The sequence below is a fragment of the Herpailurus yagouaroundi genome, unplaced genomic scaffold, assembly GCF_014898765.1.
Source record: "Herpailurus yagouaroundi ecotype Mexico unplaced genomic scaffold, PumYag 215, whole genome shotgun sequence".
NCBI classification, from domain to species: Eukaryota; Metazoa; Chordata; class Mammalia; order Carnivora; family Felidae; genus Herpailurus; species Herpailurus yagouaroundi.
In genome coordinates this window covers 1,672,302-1,695,589 of record NW_024412446.1, presented here as the reverse complement: position 1 = coordinate 1,695,589, position 23,288 = coordinate 1,672,302, and the positions used below count along the sequence as shown (strand labels likewise).

At 41.4% G+C, this 23,288-nt stretch overlaps 1 protein-coding gene across 4 annotated transcripts in view; it reads left to right on the top strand.

The window, feature by feature from the left end:
• AP2B1 (adaptor related protein complex 2 subunit beta 1) overlaps positions 1 to 23,288 on the top strand; it is a 127,717-nt gene that overhangs the window by 96,586 nt on the left and 7,843 nt on the right. For all 4 annotated transcript variants that reach the window (XM_040455189.1, XM_040455190.1, XM_040455188.1 and 1 more), the window contains 2 exons: positions 15,832 to 15,916; positions 16,838 to 16,924. In XM_040455189.1, coding sequence (XP_040311123.1) covers positions 15,832 to 15,916; positions 16,838 to 16,924 — 172 coding nt within the window. The remainder of the gene's footprint in view (positions 1 to 15,831; positions 15,917 to 16,837; positions 16,925 to 23,288) is intronic.

Sequence of the window (23,288 nt, the reverse complement as noted above, 5' to 3'; positions counted from 1 at the left end):
AGTAGGCTCTGCGCAAAGCAGATTCCAGCGTGGGGCTTGATCCCACAAACCTTGAGATCATGACCTGAGCCAAAATCAGGAGTCAGATACTCAACTGACTGAGCCAACCAGGTGCCCCAGTTTTTTGTGTTTTTAACTATAATTCAGTCCCAACTTCCAATGAAGTCAGAGCCTTCAAACACAGTTTATCACTTTTCACTTTATTGAGGGTCCCCTCTGGAGTTTTCTGACTTGCTCCATTCTGGACTGGTTTTCTTTTATGTGTGAAACATGGCTGTGATCCTGGGAACTCCCTTCATCGCTATTCCACGGTTCATTGCCTTCACCTCTCTTCTATGTTGGGTCTCCTTACTGTATTTTTCTTTTCTTTGTTTACTCCCTCATTTTGATGGAAAACATCCTCCAGTAGCTTCCGAGAATGGTATGTGGAGAATAAAGGTTTTAAAGTTTCACGTGTTTTACGGTGTTTTTATACTTTTTGACAATTACTGTATAACATTCTAGGTTACAAATCACTTTCCTCCTAGTGTGATGCCATTCTAATTCTGCGCTGTTGTTTCTTATTGACAACTTGTATTATTCTTTATCCGTCATGTTCTGAAAGTTAACAGTGATGTGCCTGAAGAGGTATGAGTCCCTTTTCACCCATTGTACCAGGTACTCATTGGACTTTTTCGAAGTGGAAACTTGAAGCCCAAATTCTGGGTGGTTGTTTGTTTGTTTGTTTGTTTGTTTGTTTGTTTGTTTGTTTTTTAACTTTTATAGATCTCCCATTATTTGCTTGCCATTTAGATGTTGACCCTTAAGGGAAAATCCCTGTTTTCTCCTCCTATTTTCCATCTCTTTCTCATTTTGCTTTACTTTCTAAAAACTTTTTATGGAAAATTGTTAACATTACAAAAAAGTAAACAGAATAGTGTAATGATATGTATGCCATACCTGTCATTCAGTAATTATCAATCCACAGTTAATATTGTTTCATCTATACCCCTATCCCCAGCCCTACTCCATATTATTTTGAGAAAATATCGACATAGCATTTCATCTGTAAATATTTCAGTATATAACTTTAAAAAGAAGAGTCTCTTTTTAAAAAATATAACCACAGTAACTTGTTCACATTAAAAAATTAACAAGAATTCCTTAACGTCAAATACCCAGTGTTCAGGTTTCTAATTATCTCAGCACCTTAACCTTTTTGTTTTTCTCATTACTGTTTGTTTGAATCAGTAAAGTGCACATATTATGATGGCTTGATATCTCATAACTCTCTTTAATGTGTACTTATTTTGAGAGAGGGGGAGAGCAAACAGGGTAGGGGCAGAGAGTGAGGGAGACACAGAATCCGAAGCAGGCTCCAGGCTCTGAGCTGTCAGCACAGAGCCTGACACGGGGCTCAAACTTACAAGCCATGAGATCATGACTTGAGCCGAAGTTGGATGCTTAACCACCCAGTCCATCCCAAGCCACGCAGGCCCTCCTCTCATAACTCTCTTTAGCTACAGTGTTCAGTAAGGTAGCCACTAGCCACATGTGGCTTTTTAAATTGAAATAAAATTAAATAAAATAAAATTTTCATTTCCTCAGATGGATTAGCCACATTTCAACCATTACGTACCGAAGTGTTTTCCTTATATTTATCTGGTTAGGGGTTAATTGATTGTCTTGGGTCTGTAAGTTGATTGTTTCTCCCAAATTTGCCATCATTTCTTCAAAGTTTTCCTGCCCCATTGTGTGTCTCCTCCCTTTGGCACTCCAGCTATACAAATGTTAGACCACTTAATATCGTCCCTCAAATCATTGAGGCTGTTCTTTTTATCATTTTTCTCTGTTCTTCAGATTGAATAATTTCTATTGATCTGTTTTCAAGTCTACTGACTCTTTCTTCTGTAGGCTACAATCTTCTATTACTTCATGCAGTATAATTTTCTTCTCAGATAACATACTTTTTAATTCTAGGATTTCCATTTGGTTCTTGGCTAAAATTCCCTATTCGTCCACTCAGAAGTACAACTGGAGAAGCCTGTTTCACACCATACCCTCCTTCATCCCATCTCTACCCTTTGGCCATCCCTTGGGCCTAAGGGTATGCTTACTGACCCTCAGCAAAAGTGATAGAAGTCTCTCAAACAGGCCCTGGAAACAGTGTTGGGTCTGTCTGCCAGGAAATTCTGTATGTTCTGTCTGCGCATATCTCTTTGGTCCTGAGAATTTTTCTATCCATTGGTTGCAGGGAGGCCACAGGAGGATCAGAGTATGGCTTTCTAAACCAGGAGATCCAGGGCTGGACCACCAGTTTATTCATCACTGAGGGCAGCTGGAATCCTCTATGTCAGTACTTCCACATCTTTTTTCTTGGGCTGGCTTAATTCTTCCAGAAATTATCTTTGACTCTCTTGTCTAGAATATAAAGGCTTTCTGCCAGCATTCTGGAAGCTAAATTAGGAAAGATGGCTGAAGAGTCTCAGCATTCATTATGCATAAATGCGCTGAATTCATCACCCCTATTAAAGAATTAATCTTTAGTTTTTCGCAAGGGTTGAGGGCCTAAGGTAGCTTAGAATGGTGGTGGGGATGTCAGACTCCCAACAGCACCTTAAGCCTGTTTCTTTTAACACCGTCTATCCACAGTCCCCTCCATACATTTCTAGAGGTGTTGCCAGTCCTGAGCCTTTGAGAATTCTGTGGTGGTGTTGCTAATGCATGTATTTTACACTACCGAGATTTTATTGCTCCCCAGTCTTTATAATTTATACCTTTAATTTTTTTTCTTTAATTATGACAGAATTTCTTCCAGGAGAAAGAAAATTTGTAATTTTCAGTCTGTTGTTTTTACCTGAAAGTCTGAACACCTTTATAAAAATTCTTCTTTCTATAGTAGTTACAATTACGAGCCTTGGGGGTAAACCTATATATGGTTTTTGTTATCAACCTATTGCTTTTAAACCCTACATAAGCATTGTTTGATAGCAGAATGAATACTAATTAGGGAAAATGTCTCTGGTTTTTTTTCTTTGAATGTCTGTTCTAAAACAACTTCTATTCATTTTACCCTTGGAGTGATTAGGGGAGAATGTGCTGAAGATCCTAGCTCCAGAGAACACAATCTTACAGTCCTATTTATTCATATCTTTAAGATCTTTGTCAGCCAAAAGGGTTGTTTTTTTGTTTTTTTTTTGTTTTTTTTTTTTTGCGCCAGTGTATGGCCCTGAGAAAATTCTGTCCCTTGCTACTCCTACATTGCAGTTCCAGCCTGTGAGACAATCAGTTGCAGATGGTGCCTGTCCCTGATATTTCATGGCTTACATATGTCAGTTCACACTCAGAAAGCCCATAGCTGTAGCTATTGTACCAAAAAAACTGGTAAATGCTTCCAAATGGAAGACCTTTTCAGCAGCTTCCATCAAATGAAGCTAACCAGCTTGGCATTTGCTGATTTTTCTTGACTATCGTGCAAGCCAAACAAGTTCAGTGTTAAAAAACTTCTTTGGTCTTCCAGGATCCACAATTGAGGACTCTGCATGCTGATTGCTTTTATGGGGCTACATGCTGCTTGAATAGCTGTTGAGTCCTTGAAGTGGTGGATTTTATGGGAACTATAAGAGGTTCCCAGGCCGGACAGATAGATCCAATGCTGAAAATAACCTCTGTAGACAGGACGGAACCTGAAATGTTCCATTAACAATATGTAGGTCATGGAGTCTTGGTTATGAAAATGAAAACATTTTACTACCAAAGAGAAGAGAAAATTACTTTCTGTGATTGCTGCTTCAATTTTTTTTTCTAATCTTTATTTATTTTTGAGAGAGACAGAGTGCAAGAAGGGGAGGAACAGAGAGAGAGGAAGACACAGAATCCAAAGCAGGCTCCAGGCTCTGAGCTGTCAGCACAGAGCCCAACACGGGTGTCAAACTCACAAACCGTGAGATCATGACCTGAGCCAAAGTCGGATGCTTAACTGACTGAGTCACCCAGGTGCCCCTTTGCTGCTTCAAATTTGATTCATTTTTCATGTCTCATCTGAGAAATTAGACTATCTTACATACTAGATATTGCTTTTTTACTAGGTTATCCTTACTGAGAATACTCCTTATCCTTTTCATCAAGATAATCATGTACCTTGGTCCATGTACCTTGACTCTACTAGGCAATATCTTTTGTCTTTCTATAATAATCAGCACTCAACAACTGGCTTATGGGACTCCCTTTTAGGATATACTTATTAATAGCAACTGCCCTGCTTGAATAACCACCCATAAGCAGTAGCCAGGAATTCTGTACCCAGATAAGCAGAGGTGGTCCAATGCATCATAAATCTGGCATCAGTGGCAGGACACAGTTGTTCCTGAAATTCAGAATTCAGTTCTGAAAACACCCAAGCTTGTGACCTAGTTCCTCATAAAGAAGGGTCTCTCAGATCAGATTACTCAAGTAGCTGAAGCCCATGCTGCAGATCTTCAGCAAAAAATGAATTTCATAAGGTAGTTCTAAAGTGGTAATAAAAATGATTTGTGGGTTTTCATCTATTAAAATCCCAGCCATCTTTATATCATGATGGTAAGTTAGGAGTTGATGATGAAAAATAGAATCAATTTTGTGGCTTTGGTTTGATAAATAATTAGAAAGTAGATTTAACAATGTGATCTTTATGCAGTAGGGGACTTTGAATTCCGAGTAAAGAGTAGGCACCTCTTTCTAGTCCCTATGTTCTCATTATGGCTGATAATTTATGCAAAGCCATACAGTACGTTGTGGGTTGGAATTAAAGAGAGTTTACTCTGATTTTTCTGAGCTGGATTGAAGCCCACTCAAGAGCCATATCCTGCCCTCATTCATATTTACTCTCTTATATTTTGCCGTAACATCATGTTCATTGAGATAAAAGAATTTGCTTTATTTACAATTTTTATGTAGGAGTTAAGCATTGGCTTCATGGTATTGAGGTCCATGTACCTTGAAAATAAAACTTCAAACTCTATTTCTGATGGAGTTTACCCTATATTAGCAGTAATGGTATCTCAACATCTACATGAATACTAGTAGTGATTTACTACCCTAGAATGGCCCATTCCATCTTAAGTTAGAAAGTTATTTATATTGACTAAAACATGTCTTCCTTTAAATTCTGTCTGTAGATCCTAGTTCTGCAGCTTGTGGTTTTATAGAACAAGTTTCTGTCTGAATCAAGGTTCATAGGGCCTGAAAATCTGTCAGTCTGAACTCATTTCCCTTTCAGTCCACTTGAGGAAAGCCTAAATTTATGGAAGGACATTTATTTGTGTGCACTGCAAGTAGATGCCAGTTTTATTCTTCTAATTTTAAGTAGAAAAAATTGGTTAGAAATAGAGACACTGGTGAATGTACTTAGAATCAGTTACAGTTTGGAGACCAAGGGAAATAGTATTTAACCATTTTTGAAAAGTGTGTGAATAAATGGTGCTCCTTGGTTTGGTAACATTCCTTTCCAGAAGCCATTAAAGGAATTGGAAGGCTGAAAGCACAAAACTTCTCAATTCCATAGCTCATGCCTTCACAATAATTTCTGTCCTTCTATGTGTGACCTGTTTCCCCAGTAAAACTGCTCAGAGCCAGCATCTGTGCATGGCGGCCTGTCCATGTGTCCAGTCATCTTGAAAACTATATGCCCTCCTTTTGTCCATGTTAAGATTAGATAATATACCGGGCAGAACATATGCACACCTATGAACCCCTTTGATTTCTGACTTGCTGCTAACTAATCTGAGACTGTATGTTTATTATCTAGAACCTAGTTTCATTCTAGATCACTTTTACCCCAAGATTTAAAACTGAGTAATGTTCGGGGCTCCTGCGTGGCTCAATGAGTTGAGCATCCGACTTCAGCTCAGGTGATGATCTCACAATCCGTGGTTTAGAGCCCCACATGGGGCTCTGTGCTGACAGCTCAGAGCCTGGAGCCTGCTTTGAATTCTGTGTCTCCCTTTCTCTCTCTGCTCCTCCCCCATTCATTCTCTCTCCCTCCCTCTCTCTCTCTCTCTCTCCCTCTCTCTCTCCCTCTCTCTCTCTCTCTCTCTCTCTCTGTCAAGTAGATAAACATTAAAAACATTTTTTTTTTTAATGAGTAATGTTCATTCATTGAGGTCTGTGCATTTCCATTGGGTCTTCTGTCTTATGACATATCAGACTGGGGTGTGGAATATCTAATCACTTTAACTGGTGGTTTACTAGTCTTGTTTTCACCATTTTGTGATTCAGTACAATATGTATTAAATGTATTTTTTAAATTTAACAGTAAGCCCTACATAGCAAACAGTTCATGCTGTTACAGCAAATAGTATTCCGAGATGCGACAGCTACAATCAAGGTCACATCAGCTAGACCTAGCAAACAAAGGAGGGAGAGAGATGGGTGCCTAGAACCTATATAGATCTGGCAGAATCTGTTTAAGGTAAGACTTTAGGATTTGGGGAACTGTCAGGCAGGCTGAAAGGCCTGTGAGAATGTTGCTAGCTGTTTCTGGCAACTGAAACTGTATAGAGTCATTCTGTTGTAGACTGCTGGAGGAAGAGAGAATTTGGGGTTTGTAATAGAGGTTTCTGGATAGTAACCAGATTGGTCAGTATGGTATGGCAGGTGAGTTCTGTGTTGGCAGGAAGAGATCACACACACATTTGCTGTAAGTTTCTGATTTATTTTGCCTGACATCTAAAACTTCTTTAAAATAAGGAAGCTAGGGAGCACCTGGGTGGTTCAGTCGGTTAATGTCCTGAATTCAACTCAGGTCATGATCTCATGGTTCGCCAAGTTCAAGCCCCGCATCAGTCTCTGCTGTCAGCATGGAGCCCTCTTTGGATCTTCTGTCCCCCTGTCTCTCTGCGCCTCCCTCCCCCCACCTCAAAAATAAATAACCTTTAAAAAAAAAAAACCGGGAAACTCCCAAGAGCTTCAGTGTATCTTAGCATTATTTTCCCTTATCCAGGTTCCTTGTGCACAGCTGCCCTCTCCAGTGACCTTCTCCATATAGGTGTGGTCCTATCAGAGTTTCGATAGCGGCTTAATTTTTGCTGTACCATTGCCCTGTTCTACTCAGGTATACATCGCCTGTCTGAAAGAACTTGTGTTGATATTTTTTTCTAAGCAGAAAAGCCAAAAGCCCAGCAGTTGTCTCTAGGGCCCTGTGTGATCTAGCCCTGCCTTTCCTCATTGACTGCGTCTGGGACACCTTTCAATTTTAATCAGAGGACTACGAGTACAAATTCATTTTCTTCCAAGTAGGCAAAGCAAACATTGGAAGCTATTGCTTCTTTACTCTGTTCATCAATATTTGAAAGGGCAAAATCACAGTACATTAATGGACCCCAATTCCAAGGTTGGAGATAACAAGGAAAATAGAACGTATTTCTATTCAAATATTTGGAGAACGTTTTCTGTTGCTAACCTATGTCTGTGTGCCACTTTAAAATAAATTGCCACTACGCAACTATTTATTAAACTGTTATCCTAATTGCCTAAGACTATTTTGGATAATATTTTCAGAGTAACTTTGGAGGCTCAAGGGTGCTCTGTAAGTGTCTTAGAGCCTCAGAGAAAACCAAAATCATTTGGATGCCTGGTAAGAATTAGAGCTGAGCAATTCCCTTTTTACTGTAAGACCAGAAAGAAACCTGTCTTTTTCATAATTGTGATAGACACAAAGCTAGAAGGAGACAAATTTTAAGAGCGGAAAATGATTATCTTTTGCCAGTGGATATTCATTGTATCTCATTGCTCAATTCTTTGCGAGGTAACAATTTATTCAAATACTCAAAACAGTCTAGGGGTGGTTAGGGGTGGCTCAGTTGAGCATCGGACTCCTGAGTTTAGCTCAGGTCATGAACTCACGATCTATCCATACCACTTTACAATTAATCTATCTTCCTTCCTTCCTTCCTTCCTTCCTTCCTTCCTTCCTTCCTTCCTTCCTTCCTTCCCTCTTTTTTTTTAAATTTATTTTGAGGGGCAGAGAGAGGGAGGGAGAGAGAGAGAGAATCCCAAGCAGGCTGCACACCCAGTGTGAGCCTGACCCAGGCCTCAATCTCATGACCACGAGATTATGACCTGAGCCGAAATCAAGAGTCAGACACTCCACTGACAGAGCCACCCAGGCGCCCCACATGCCACTTTACAATCTTAACCTTCTCTTTGGTGTTCTAGAGATATTAAGTTGGCCTGCATTCTAATTCGTGGTATAAACTCTTTGGGAGTTTTTTGAGATGGAAATTAAGCAGATCTCATGACAGGATGGGGACCATAGGAGGAGTCAGGGTCCTTTTGGTTTCTTTTTACCTCCTCTCAAAACGGCCTACTAAGAGAGCTTGGCTCTTAGGATCTCCTTGCCTTTCTAAAACCCAGTGATTATAATGCTCTTCTAGAAGAGGGTTTACAGTTTAAGAGATCATCTGGGGGTCTGTTCAGAGCTTTCCTTTCCCTTCTAAGAGCTCTTTGGTCATGGAACCTTCAAATGCTGAAGTGCCATGTTGTTGCCCTGGAGTAAATTACAGACATGGAGCCACTGCTTATATCAGGAGGAGGGGAACCTGTCGAATTTTCTCTGTACAGAGTCCCACTGTCCACGCACTCTTAACAATGAGAAAATCCTAACTGTTTGAGAGTGAACAAGTCTGGCTTTTATCTACGATAGGCAGCAGGTTGGTACCGTTCGAGGGCTTCTCGGCTGCTGTGTAATCCCATCTGATTTGTTGGTGGAGTGAGAAAGAATATATAGAGACTCCAACAAGATTGGAATCTCAGTCTTGGAAGTAAACTAAAGATGCTGGTCAAGTTCAAATATGATTAGCATCAGAAGGAAAGTAAATTGACACTTTCGGTGGCAGGTTTCGTGATTACTTCTGCTGTTTTTAGCTGTAATTTCTTTTAAACTTTAAACTTCAATTTCTCAGGATTCTCAACTTATTGGTCCACAGGATTTGAAATGGAAGACCATATTTTATACTACAGATGGTAGATATTTGGGGGGCATTGACCAGAGATGCAGAAGTACAGGTGGGAAGTCCAGCAGCTAGCAGATTGAGTCTCAGATGACATACATCACACAGTTGGAGTATGTGCCATTAAAAACCTGTCACTCAGAGCCATTCCCTCAGGATCTGTTGACTAGGTGGTGTGGCACTTAAAACACATCTGAATCATCATTCCTCAGAGAACTGGAGATGGTTGGCGTCACTGCCTGGTCCTAGCTTGGACCAGCCTGCAAATACTCTTTCCAAAATCTAAATGGAGAGGAGGAATGAAAGAAAAAAAAATATTCTTCAGAGACTTGGAAAGGTCACAAGTGACGTCATGAAAGAGTAGATGATCTACTCTTCAGAGGTGAGCTGTGTGCCACTTGCCTGGGTTTTTCTTGTGGCCCTGCCTCCTGCGGTTATCTCTGGTGAGAGGCTGCATTTACCAGAGTTCAGACTGAGTTCATCTCGTACCTTTTTATAGTACTTTTGAGTACACTGGAACGAGGTTAGAATATTAATTTAGCCTGCTTGTCTCCAGCTGTGCACCATAAAGAGGCTTCAGCTACCGCAGCAGGCTTCCTATACTATGGAAGGAAACTAATTGCTACTTACAGGCCGAAGCTGACAGGCTGCACTTTCACTGAAAGTAACTTTTGAAAATCATTATTATTATTAAACATTTATAGCCCGCTTTTGTGTTTTCCAACTGCCTCATAATCATTTCTTTTTGCTCCTCCTATTGATGTCCCTGAAAGGCAAGTTGATATTGTTATGGTCACACGCTGCACGTGACAGGGCAGAGGCACAGAAGATTAGGTAATCTGCTCTTTGGTGCCATCTGTGATCTGCTTTAGGCGTCCTCAGAGCAGCTTGAGGTATGCACTCTGTTCCTTTGTCCGTTGAATCCACTTCCTCACTGCTTGCTTTTTACATAGCATGTGAGTATTCATGGCTTTTATACTTTTTTGATTGACATTTACAGTAAGAAATACAGTTTCTGTACACACACACACACACACACACACACACACACACTGCATACGTAAAACCAAAACAGTTTGGGAAACATAAGATGCACTATAATATTTTCCATCCTGTTTTATTTTTTAATTTATTTTAGATAAATTTTTATTTTGAGAGAGAAAGCCAGCGTGTGAGCGGAGGAGGGGCAGAGAGGGAGAGAGAGAGAGAATCGATCTCAGGCAGGCTCCATGCTCAGTGCAGAGACTGACACGGGGCTCGATCTCACAACTGTGAATCATGACCTGAGCTTAAATCAAGAGTCTAACATTTAACTGACTGAGCCATCCAGGCACCCCTGTTTTATTATTTTATACAAGTTTCAACCCACTATCTTAATCTTAAGAAGCATCATTTGGTCATGATCCACAATTTTTAAACACACTGCTAGGAGGTACTTGAAGTGAAGAATACACATGGGACATTTTCTGGAGCATCAGTTTTACTCAAAAGTAAAGGGAGAAAACACATTTTCATATTAAAACATACAGATGCATTATGGAATAGTGTGGAACTTCAGAGAAATTTTGTTCTTATGATGGGCTACTTCATCATCTACCCCCAATCCTGACCCTTCCTTCTACTTCCACCCTGGTATATATGTCCATACTTTCCTCTTCTGTTAAGGGAAATACAATATAAAAAACTTGAGAAGTACTGTCCTTTTGGAAACTTTAGACCAAGTTTATATCTTGTCTAAACCTAAATGGTTTTCAGGTACTTTGAGTAGTACATTTTACAGTTGGTATTCTTACTGAGTACTCAGTCTGTACCAGTCACTGTTCTAGAAACTGAGAACAGTTTCGTAAATAAGACAAAACCCCTCCTCTCATAGCATTTCCATTCTGCTGCAGGGCGGGGTATGTGTGGCACGGGGACAGGCAGTGAGTAAACCAACAAATAAGTAAAATAGTATGTCAGATGAAGGCATTGGAGAAAAATAAAGCAGAGATTGGGATAGGCAGTCCTGGGGTGGTGTAATTACACCTTGGTGGTGTAATTTTATAAATACATTGATCGTGGAAGACCTACGTGGAAAGATAATATTTGATTAAAGCAAAGACCTAAAGGAGGCGGGAATAAGCCATGCAGATTTTTGGAGGAAGAGAATTCCGGACAGAAGATACAGCAAATGCACAAAGCCATAAGATAGGAGAGTGCCTATTCTGTGCCAGAGAAAACAGCAGGCCCCTGTGGCTGACATGGAGCTAGCAAGGAGAGAGTCACAGCACATAATATCAGAGAGGTAATAGGCATCAGATTATAAGCATTCGTAACTTTGGTTTTTATTCTTAGTGAGATGGGAAGTCATTGGAGGTTTGAGCAGAGAGGTATTTATGAGCTGACCCACATTTTAAGAACTCTGTGGCTGCTGTGTTGAGAATAGACTGGGGTGTTACAGGGGGTGGAGGAGGCAGGTGCAGAAACAGGGAGACTATTAGAAGGCTTTGTGGTATTTCTATTTACTGTTTAGGGATGGGGAGGGGAGATCAAGAAATTGGTTTTAGACATGTTCAGTTTGAGATAATTAGTTATCCAAGTAAAGATACTAAGGCAGTTGGGATATATGTTGTAACTGATTTCCCATACGCAAGCTAGGTATTGATATTAAAGCTCTCGGAAAGTAGTTCTTCAGCTTGTCAGGATTATGCCTTCCTATCCTGTATATGTTGGGATGGTGAATTTCAAAATAAGAAAGCTGTCTAAAGCAATCAGTATTATCCTCTTTAAGGTTCTGTTTAAGAGTAGCTGCCATCCGGATTGGAACTGAGCTGGCTTCATACTGTGTTTTTCCCTTGATTCTTTTTGGCCTCAATGCCTAAAGAGTGATTGGCATGTCATCCTTGGAGAATCTAGTATTTGGGTTGTGATTTACTCCCTATGTTATTCTTAGCATATAGATGTTCTTCTAGCTCAGTGATTTCAAACAAAAAGAGCTTTTATCTATCATCCACCTGTCCCTGCCTCACTGAGTACCAGTATACCTAACAGTAGATGTTAATGGGATTATGTTAGGCATACAGATGATAACAGAGGTAGAAAAAGTTGGGAAATGAATGTTTCATTCCATTTGCTCAACATCTTCCCCTTAATTTCATGCAACAAATATTTATTGAGCCGTGGGCATGTCAATGATAGAGCCCCTGCCCTCAAGGAGCTCATTATATTATGAGGGAGGCAGATGTAAACTGTTATGTTATGGTGGAAGTGTATGCACTGGGTGTGTGGAGAGGGATTAGAGTTTTCCTGAGAAATCTTAAACTTGAACTGAATCTTCAGATTAAATAGGTATTGGGACACCTGGGTGGCTCAGTTGGTTAAGCATCGGACTTTGCTCAGGTCATGATCTCACGGTTCTTGAGTTTGAGCCCTTAATCAGGTTAGTACAGGCCCCACTTCTCTTTCTCCCTCTCTGCCCCTCCCTCATTTGCGCCCTCTCTCAAAACAACAACAACAACAACAAGAGATATTTTTCAGACAGCTGAAGCTTCAGGGGAATATATTAAGCAGGAAGAACAATATGTAAAAAGGCACAGAGCTATGAGTTTCAGTGTTTGGAGAACAAGAAGTAATTTTGATATGGTTGAAGTTAAGGAAATAGGCTGGAGAGGAGGTACGCAGGGGTCAGATCCAAGAGAACCATATACTCTTGAATGGATGCAGTAGCCGAGAGTAAAACTGGGAGCTACCAAATACAGAGTCTGAAAAGCTAATGTAAGAGGGGAAGTGCCTCCTCCAGAGTGACCTGTGCTGTGGATCCCATAAAGAGAGATTTTACTAAGGGCACAGTAGCAAGAAGAATCATTAAGCTAACAGTTTGCTAATATGCCTTTTTTTTTTTTTTTAAATCTCTTCTGATCTCTTTTTAGCATAGCGGTAGTACTACATTTGAGCATGTGTAAGTTTTTGCTTGAGTCTAGTATGGTTATCCTTTATATGAAAATTCTGAATAAAAATTCTGAATAAAAAGAGGATGAAAGAAGAGGGATTTTTTCTTTCACAGACACTTGTTAGCTTACTTACTGTAAGCCAGGCACCATTCTAAGTACTTCATCAGTACTCACTCACTATTCTCTTAACAATCCATGCATTCAGCACCATTATCTTCATCTGTGGACAGGACACTGAGCTGAGTACTCCTTGCCCAAAGTCACAACAGCTAGTAATTGGACAGAGTCAGAATTTGAAATCAGGTGGTCAGGTCTGGTTCCCAAGTCCACGTTCTGAACCACCACTGTGTCTGCTGCCTCTGATCTGGGTGTCCCAGCTTCTCAGAATTATTCTAGAGCAGAAGTCCCAGGATAGTATTCAGGGTGTCCTGAAATCCCTGAAATTGTATGTCAAAATGTTGCGTGTATGTTTTTCAGGAAGAGGGTCCGTGACTTTTATCTGTTTTCAAGGGGGTCCCCGAGGTAGAATGGTTTAGCACTACTGACCTAGAGGAGCTTTTCATGTCTTTTCCATTGTTTAAAGGCTCCAATTAGAAGGATTCCCTCAGAAGAATAAGATACTTGCAAGCTTATTCAGACTCCTTAGGTGACACTGTTTGAAATTAATTGCTTCTCTGCTTGGTCTTCCTAGGAACTTTTTCCAAACTAGACCACGCCAGGCTTCAGATTGAGATTGTTATTTACATAGGATGAAGCCTTGGCTTCTGTTTTGAAAAATCTCTCCAGATGATTCTAATATGTCTGGTTAAGAACCACTAATGTGGGGCGCCTGGGTGGCGCAGTCGGTTAAGCGTCCGACTTCAGCCAGGTCACGATCTCGCGGTCCGTGAGTTCGAGCCCCGCGTCAGGCTCTGGGCTGATGGCTCGGAGCCTGGAGCCTGTTTCCGATTCTGTGTCTCCCTCTCTCTCTGCCCCTCCCCAGTTCATGCTCTATCTCTCTCTGTCCCAAAAATAAATAAATGTTGAAAAAAAAAGAACCACTAATGTTATCCCCTGGAGGACAAAGATTATATTTTCTGTATTCTTCCTTCTATTTCAAATGCTTGGGATATAGTAAACACTAATAAATGTTTGAATGAGTGGCACATTGTGAAATATGACTGCTTTATATTCAAAGATGATAGTAATGATAATCACTCACATTTCTCATAAGACTTTTCTATAACCCACACTAGCCCACCTCAGTTTTCCCTTCTAAATAAATACCATTTACAGAGCCCGACACTACCTCAGGATCTTCTTGATGCCCTTATTTGAAGTAAGAGTTGTCTCATTGCTGAGTACCAGATGATTTAGAAAATACCTCTTTCCCAGCAGCCCACAACTGGTATAAATCTTTTCAAGTGGTACTCTAGTACATGTAAATGTCTGTGGTCCTCTTTCCTGAGGTTACTCTGCTTACATTTACTAGACTCTAGCTTTTTTAGAATCCTGCTGTCTCAGCATTTGGGGCATCAGATTATGTGATATAGGTCAGAAACTCCTAGGGGATTGGTAATTGAAAAGCACAAGTTACAAAGAAAGTAATTTGATGGGTTCTTCTGGGAGAGAGAGAAGAGAAAGACAGTGTCAAGTAGACATAACCAAATTATGGAGAGGAAGTAAAGGTATTATTTAAGCTGGGGGAGTTGAGTTGATGATAAATGTAAAAGAACTGGAAAAACTTGAAAAGAGGATATTTATATCTCGTGGCCAAAGGTTTGATAAAGAGCTAGATACGCTGTTGAAGTTTGGACATTTGCCCCAAAGGAGTGAAGGAGGGGTGCTAGATAAGCCCCCCCCCCTTTTTTTTTTAAGTTTATTTGTTTAGAACAAAAGGAAAGAGAAATAGGCATGGTTACTGATTATAGGACTTACCCAGAGGACTGTTTTCCTGCCGTGCCAAGAGCATAGATGGGAAAGTTACTAGTGACTGAAACCAGTGGGAAGTGGTGGTTTAGAGCAGTTCTCCTCCTCCTCTCCCATCTTACAGTATGTGGTTTTTGTCATCTGCTGCAGTGGAACCTGCCTGTTTCTGAATATATACACCAATCAGTGTCACCCCTGAATAAAAGTACTTGTTGTAGCTTTTTAGAAATATAAACAGCATGCTCTGAATTGAACAACAGGCTGTGGTAGAATTCAACAGCCTCCCTAAATCAGGAGCTTGTATTGTGACAAGAAAACTCATTTCTTTGCTTGCTGTAAGTCTTTTCCTTCTTCTGGTCCTCAGATTTAGCAGTGTTTGACCAGCAAGCTTTTTCCAACCATAGGGCTTAAGAAAGAAGATTTTATAAAAGAAAAACTTTAAAACTTGTATCTAGAAAGGTGATGGGGGGTGGGTAGTGCTGTCTGGCACCAGTTACTTTGGAATGAGGAAAAAGTAAAGGTTTGGAGTCAGATTTGCTTTTGAGCCTGCTACGTCTGTGCACTAGCAGTGTGACCCTGGATGTTACTTAATCTTTCGGAACCTCAGTTCCTCATCTGTCAGATGAGCGGGGAGTGACACCTACTTTGGGATAATAACAATGAGGATTAGAAATAATATCATTAATAGTACTTAGTAAGTGGGAGCAGAAGCTACTACTGTTAATAACCATGGAAACAAACAATAACTGAATAGTTTATTCTGGGTGCAGAACTTGACGCCTTCAATTTATCCCCTCCAGGGCTCCTTCTGGAAAGAGGTAGAGTTGCGGGTTGTCCAGGGCTCTGACAGTGGAATGAGTAAGGGATGTGCTTTGCAGTGTATGGGCTGGTATGTCTTGATTTGGGAAGTCCTGCACTGTCTGTAAGAGGAAGGAAATAGAGCGATATATTTCTAGACACATACTGTTCTTTCCCTCCTACCTGGCTTCCTATGATGTCCTGATTTTCCCTCGATACTTTCTTGGCAGGTGGCTGTGAAAAACAATATTGATGTCTTCTACTTCAGCTGCCTCATCCCACTCAATGTGCTTTTTGTAGAAGATGGCAAAATGGGTAAGTACGTCCTCCTGTCCTTCTGCCAAATATACCTTTGCCCTTCCTCTGAATGTCAGACAGAGTATAGCCCAGAAGTTTTTTTAAGATTGAAAAAAAAAAAAAAAGGTGGGGGGGGAGGGTAAGCCTGTTTTAAAGGCCTAATGCTTACTAATTATATTTATTCTCCTGAGTCACAGTTGATCTTGCCTTGCTGTTGTTCTCTCTATCATAGTGCCGGTTTTCTGAATAATCCGGTCACTCCAGCACAGAGTAAGTGGTTTGGTGACAAGGAGATGTGGATTTGAATCTCACCTTCGCTGTTTGTTAGCTGTGTGGTTGTGGCAAGGTGCTTAACTTTCCTGAGTTTCAGTTTCCAAGTTTGCAAAGCGGAAGTAGTTATTGTAAAGACTTGATGAGATAATATATGCAGATTTAGCACTTAGCCCTATACTAAGTTCTTACTGTCTCAAAATAAGAATTCAGTAATTTGCAATAAACCATTAGTACTCCTCATGTGGTTGTTGACATTTCTGTCTTCCCTTACTTAAGAAACCACCACCTAATAACACTCACTTATACTGGTACATATTAATTGTATTGGTACTTAATTGATTTGATTCTTAAAATGGCTCTTTGGGTAGGCAGGATAGATGTAATTACATATGATGAGATTAAGGGTCAGAAAGATCACAAGACTTACCCAAAGTCATGAAACAGGAGAGCAGTGGAGCCAGCGCTGAATCCTGGATGTAGACTTTTTCCAGTGATGTGAGATTGATCGGTGTGGAGTGTTTGCACAGCTGAGGACTGGCTCTGGGTCTTGGCCGCTCCTGGCTGTGTTGTAAGAGCCAGCACTCCTGAAGAGAAGTGGTTAAGGCATCAGAAATCGGAATATTGGCAGACTACACATCCTCCCCTTCCCTCTGCTTCCCCACACAGAACGCCAGGTCTTCCTCGCAACATGGAAGGATATTCCCAACGAAAATGAACTTCAGTTTCAGATTAAGGAATGTCATTTAAATGCTGGTGAGTAATGACTCTGAATTTCTTGTGCAGCTTAATAAATCAAATTAGGTACTTGAAAAATTTGTTTTTAATTACCTCTGCTTTCCACATCTACTTGTTTCTGGTGGCTATATGCTAGGTATTTGACTTTGTAAACTTCTCTTTAAAAACTTGAGATGTTTTTATGCAGGGTACTACGTCATTCACAAGCTAACAGATTTCACAAACTAGAATGGGCCCATCCACCCAGTTCTTTAGCAGTTGAACATGTGTTAGTCATGTCTCTTGCACATCCCCCTGTAAGCCTCAAGTAATTGAAGTGGCATTTGAGGATATACACTCTCCCAAGGATTAAAAGGACTGTTTCTCCTTTTGTATCAACCTTCAGTATTGGAAGAAAGGTGACTTTCTAAGATCCTTGTGCAGAATCTTGTGATTGTAATTAAACAAAAATACATCATAATTGATTAAATTAGCTTTTTTTCTTGAGTTGTATCAACTTTCATATGATGATACTAACCTCTGTAATCACCATTAAAAAGCCCCAGGCCCTTCTGTAGTTAATTTTATTACTGCAATAGAACATCAAAGCAGGAACCCAAAGAGGAGAAACCATACAGCTGTATTATTCCCTAGGTCTTGATAGGGCTTGTCTCACGGAAGTTTCCTGAGGAGTTGGAAGGGGCCCTGAGCTTTGCAGTGTCCTGCCTTGGTCCCAGGCGCTCTTTTTTTTTTTTTAACGTTTATTTATTTTGAGAGAGAGAGAGAGAGAACAAATGAGCAGGGGAGGTACAGAGAGAGGGAGAGAGAGAGAATCCCAAGCAGGCTCTGCGCTACCAGCACAGAGCCTGATGCAGGGCTCAAACTCATGAACTGTGAGATCGTGACCTGAGCCGAAACCAAGAGTCAGATGCTTAATCGACGGAGCCACCCAGACGCCCTGGCAGTCGCTCTTTTTTTTTGAGGTTAGCACAAAGCTTTCTAAGTTTGAATGAAAATGAGCCTTGGTGCTTGGTACCTTCTCCTCCTCCTTTTATCTATTTCCTCCTCATTTGTCAGTGGTTTGCACATGGGGTTTTCAGTGGCTGTCCCACCATAGCTGCAGCACAGCAGTGGGAGAAAGGGGCAGTATGGGAGTACAGAGAAGGGTGAGAAACTCACTGTCTTCTCTCATTCCTACCTTTTCTTTTTAACTTTTGTCTTTTGGGGCTCTACGATATATGTATTCATCCTCTGTGTTCAGACAGATCTTCTCTTATGGGGCTGCTCCTGAACCTTTGACGAAGTGTCTAAGGAGATAGTCTTCTATAATTTCCATTGTAATAACTATGTAGTTGATTCTCTTCAGGAACACCACAACATCTGCCTTCTTCCTAATGTAGTCTTGATCTAGGTTTCTCACCCTGACTGGTTATGTATGTATTAAACAAAACTAAAGTTTTTGCTACATTTTCATAAAAAGTCATAATCCAGAGGCACCTGGGTGGCTCAGTTGGTCAAGCATCCGACTTCAGTTCAGGTCACGATCTCTCCATTCCCAAATTCGAGCCCCACATCAGGCTCTGTGCAGACAGCTCAGAGTCCGGAGCCTGCTTCGGATTCTGTGTCTCCCTCCTCCTCTGCTCCTCTCCTGTTCATGCTCGGTCTCTCAAAAATAAATAAATGTTAAAAAAAAATTGTTTTAAAAATCATAATCCAGTTGAGGTGCTTTTGGTGCCATATTCTAGGTAGATGACGGTGTTACCTGTCCTCTCTGAGGCTCACGGTCAGCTACCACAAGCCTCATTTCATGAGTGTAGGGGCTTGGGTAGCCTTCCGTGGCAGAAGCTGTGCTGCAGGAAGCTGTCAGGTGCAGAATCCACAGTGGCTCATGGTGAGAACCAAAGCAGATCATGTTGAAGAAGCACTCCTACCCAGCTTAGAAGACACCCTTCGTTCAAGTCACTCTTGCGGTAGTTGGTCCTATGGCAGCATTTCATATATTATTGTCCTGAGAACATTTGTGTCTCAAAGAAAAAAGGGGGTTCTGTGGTTACAGCTGCAAAAGGCAGTGCATGATGGGCCTCTACTAGAAGTTGCCATTGCATGTGAGCACACATAAAAGCTGAGGAGCCCACCGTTGTGGAAACCTGTTTAACTCAAGGTTAACTGAATTTATTGACCATGGAATTTAAAATCACAACACGCATGGGGCGCCTGGGTGGCGCAGTCGGTTAAGCGTCCGACTTCAGCCAGGTCACGATCTCGCGGTCCGTGAGTTCGAGCCCCGCGTCGGGCTCTGGGCTGATGGCTCAGAGCCTGGAGCCTGTTTCCGATTCTGTGTCTCCCTCTCTCTCTGCCCCTCGCCCGTTCATGCTCTGTCTCTCTCTGTCCCAAAAATAAATAAACGTTGAAAAAAAAAATTTAAAATCACAACACGCTTATTAACATCCTGTGGAACACCAGTGTTCCTTTTTTTTTTTTTTTTTGAGATTTAATTTTAATCTCTACACCCAGTATAGAGGCTCGAACTCACAACCCCGAGATCAAGAGTCACCTGCTCCACAGACCGAGCCAGCCAGACGCCCCAACACCAGTGTTCCTTGAGCATGATCTGGGAAACACTGGCCTATAGGGAACAAAGAAAGGCCAGAGTAATTGGAAAGGTTTGGTTTCAGACATCCAGTACGAAAGGGAAATGGTTTTTCAAAAAAAAAAAGAAAAAGAAGTTTGGATGACTGATGGTTTTAGTCTGGCCTGCCAAAATAAAAGATCCCCCTACATCCAGATTGGAGTTCTGAATCCTTACTGCACCTTAGTGTACATTTATGATCTTGCCAAGGAAGAGATGTCTGGCCTTTCTCCCAGTGGGGCTGTGTCCTCTGCTGTAGCCTGGCACAATTTCTCAGAGCAAATTCAGTTTTGATCAATTCTGCCATGGCTTCATGCCAGTTCCTCACTGCCTTGGGTGCTCCAAATACCAGCGAATTGGTTTTTCGGTGACATACTGCCTTATGGCAGCACAGCATATGGAGTGGAAGGAAAAACAGCCACTTTTGTTTTCTTCAGGAGGCCAAGGCCATCATTTTCCCACACTAAATCACTGCTAATCTGCAAGACCACTTCCTGCAACTAATCCTTTCTAGCTTTTCCTCTGCATCCACCCCAAAGTCTGGAGTGGCCTGGCCTTTACATTTCCCTCCAGTCCTGAGGGCTCTATTAACAGTATGTTTCCAGGTTTAGTGCCTTCTGATTCAACACCCTGGGTCTAGCTGGGAGCTAAAAATACCATCCTTTCCAGCTGATCTGCCCTAATCACAATAGCACCAACACTTTAAATAGCTTTTCTGTGCCAGAGTAGACATTTGACAGATGGAACTAACACTCTGAGGGCTACAGGAAGTCACAGGCTTAAAGGACTTAGCAACCTGGCCTTCAGTCTTCACTTTTGCTCTTCCATTTCTTTCCATAGAAAATAAACAGGAAACCCTCTTCCCTTCCTAAGCCTTAAAAATTATAATCAGATCTTAATAGAAAGGTGTATATGATAAGGGGCTTGTGGGACCACTAGTTGTGTAAATACTAGAAAATGTTAAATCACGAAGGCACTAATATATGGGTTTCCCTGCTTCCTAGCACTTGTCATCTCTCCTGGTATCAAGAGTTTGCATGAATCTGTTCTGCAGCTTACCATCAGCTACATGTCAGGGTTAGTGTATGTCTGGGATCACTATCTTAATTGCACAAGAATTAGTTGCAATGCTTCGAGAAAGGAGCCTTTCTGGCAAGCAGTCTACAAACCTGTTTTTTTTAATTGTTTATTATATTTTTAAAAGCTCAGCGGCATATTGTATCTGTATTCACTAGTTAGGCACTACAGTAGGGGACAGATCTTTCTTCTGGCGGGATACTTAGGTAGGGGTGAGTTCTGTTTCTCTGTTTTGTTGTCACTCTCCCTGTCCTTTGGAACATGTCAGAAATGGAAATGCTTCGCTGGCCATCACTTAAGTAGAGTTTGGTTGCTCAAATGGTAAAATGTGTTTTTTTCAGCAGTCGTAGTAGTTTGGGACTCAGTTGGCCCCAAATGTAAATTTCCCCTTCCCACTCTCAAATATAAGTACTATCTCCACTCTTCCTGGTGCTGGAAGAGATGTGACCTTAGCTAAAGTAGGAAAATGAAGACCATATCCACACCTCCTCAGATTTTAGGCCCCAGACTCAGCCAACTTTGGGGAAGAAGACAAATGAACAAGAAGAAACCACATCTGAAAGCAAGTATAAACCTATTTGATATCTTTTTTAGTCTGTCCTTTAGGGCAGATCTCCTTGTGTTTACAACTCCTCCTAACATTCTCAGACTCTCAGAGTGGTGGTAAGATTGCATCTTATTTCCCAGAAGTTCAGGTGTGTTAACACACACACACACACACACACACACACACACACACACACACACAAATGATACCTTGTCAAGAAATGTATCCCAGTCTGGCTGGGAAGCCTCCTCACATCTGGCTCCCATTGCTATTCTTTTTTTTTTTTTTTTTTTTTACATGTATTTATTTTTGAGAGACAGAGAGAGACAGAGCATGAGCCAGGGAGGGGCAGAGAGAGAGGAGACACAGAATCCAAAGCAGGCTGCAGGCTCTGAGAAAGCTGTCACCACAGAGCCGGATGCGGGGCTCGAACCCACAAACTGTGAGATCATGACCTGAGCCGAAGTCAGATGCTCAACCGACTAAGCCACCCAGGCGCCCCTCCCGTTGCTATTCTTAATAAGTACATTTAGTACAGTCCGATTATTCTTTCCTCTATCTGTCTTCAAGCTCAAACCTAATATGTAAGATTTATAAAACTTGACTCATGCATACCTATGTTCTAAACCCCTCCCTGCAGTTGGTCTTCTGGTAGAAATTATAAAATTATATACAGCCATTCAGTAGGAGCAGAGCCAGGTTTCTGGCCAGAATGTTTCCTAAATGTATTAACGTTACCTTCATTCAACTTGTTTATTCTGCCTGGCTGTTTGCCACATTTTTTAATTCTGGAAGGCTGAGTGTGTGTATTTGTGTGCTTCCATTTCTTACCCTGTCATCTCTTACGTAAGTGGTGAAATCATGAGAAGTCTGTAGGAACCTGGGCCTTGCTATATATACAGTCTAGAACACATTTTTGCCCATGCAGCAAAGTGCCTCTTCAGTAAAAGCTCCTGTGTGTGTTTTCTGTTTCCTTGGAAATGGGCAAGAGCCTTGAAAGTTAGGAATAGCTTTTACAACTTAAAACAAGCCCCCCTGTCTTAAAACAGGACATTTCTGTCAAAATACATTAGCCAAACTCCAGCTGGTGATGTTGCCTAGCAACTCAGTGTAAGTTGCAAGAGCCCTTCATTATGGGAACCAAGGTGGCAGAACTGCCTGACCCTTAAGAAGGTGATTAAAAAGCACGTTGAGGCCCCCTCCTCCAACAGTATTGCACATAATTACCATGAGATACACTTTTAGCTCCCCAGAGGTAGCCGGTTCTTAAGTTATAGCTGCTCTGCTTGGTGTTAGTGAAAACTTGGAGGTAAAAGGGGAAGAGTTAAGTAACAACTAAATATGGTGCGAATGTTTAATGAATGGGCTTTAATGCCTCCTTCGCTGAGCTCTCATTGGTTTGAATGTGGGAGAAAGACATGAGAGTAAGAACTACTTCCAAGATTAGCGCACATCTAAGTAGGTGGTTTTTAATGCCTATGGCAGTGTGTGTGTGTGTGTGTGTGTGTGTGTGTGTGTGTGTGTGTGTGTGTGTATAAATCGGCCTCTCTAGCACCAGTCAGAGGCTCATTCGCCGGTATTGATGGCAAGTACCCATTGTGCCCCAGGTACCATGGGACAATGATGAGAAACTCCAGGATCCCTGTGCTCAGAGAGCTTCTTCTCTAGGGAGAGCAGCGAGGCCAGCCATCATTGCATTTTTTTCCTAGAGAGCACAACAGAATAGGACAGATGTTTATGTGGAGAATTCCTGAAGTCAGCATGAGTAATTTGAATTCTCATCAGAAACAAACGTAATAAACTCTCAACAAAGAAGCAGCATTTATTCGTCTCTGTTCTTAGGAGTTTCTTTCTCTGATGCTTCACCATCTCTCCTTTTGGCAGTCAGAGAACAAGGAGACTGAAATGACCTTTAATTCTGGACCTTCATGTCTCTGGGATGTGGCAGTCACAGGAAAGACCACAAACACCAACCAGGTCTTACCCTGGGCCAGGGGCCACAGACGCCTCTGCTGTGCTGAGCAGCCACAGTCCCGGGTATAGGGCCAGGTGGCCGTCCTCTTAGCATGACTTCAGTCTTTCTCACAGTCTTTGGTTGAGACTTTTTCTTTATTAATTTGGAGGCATGGTATTATGATATAATTGGAGGC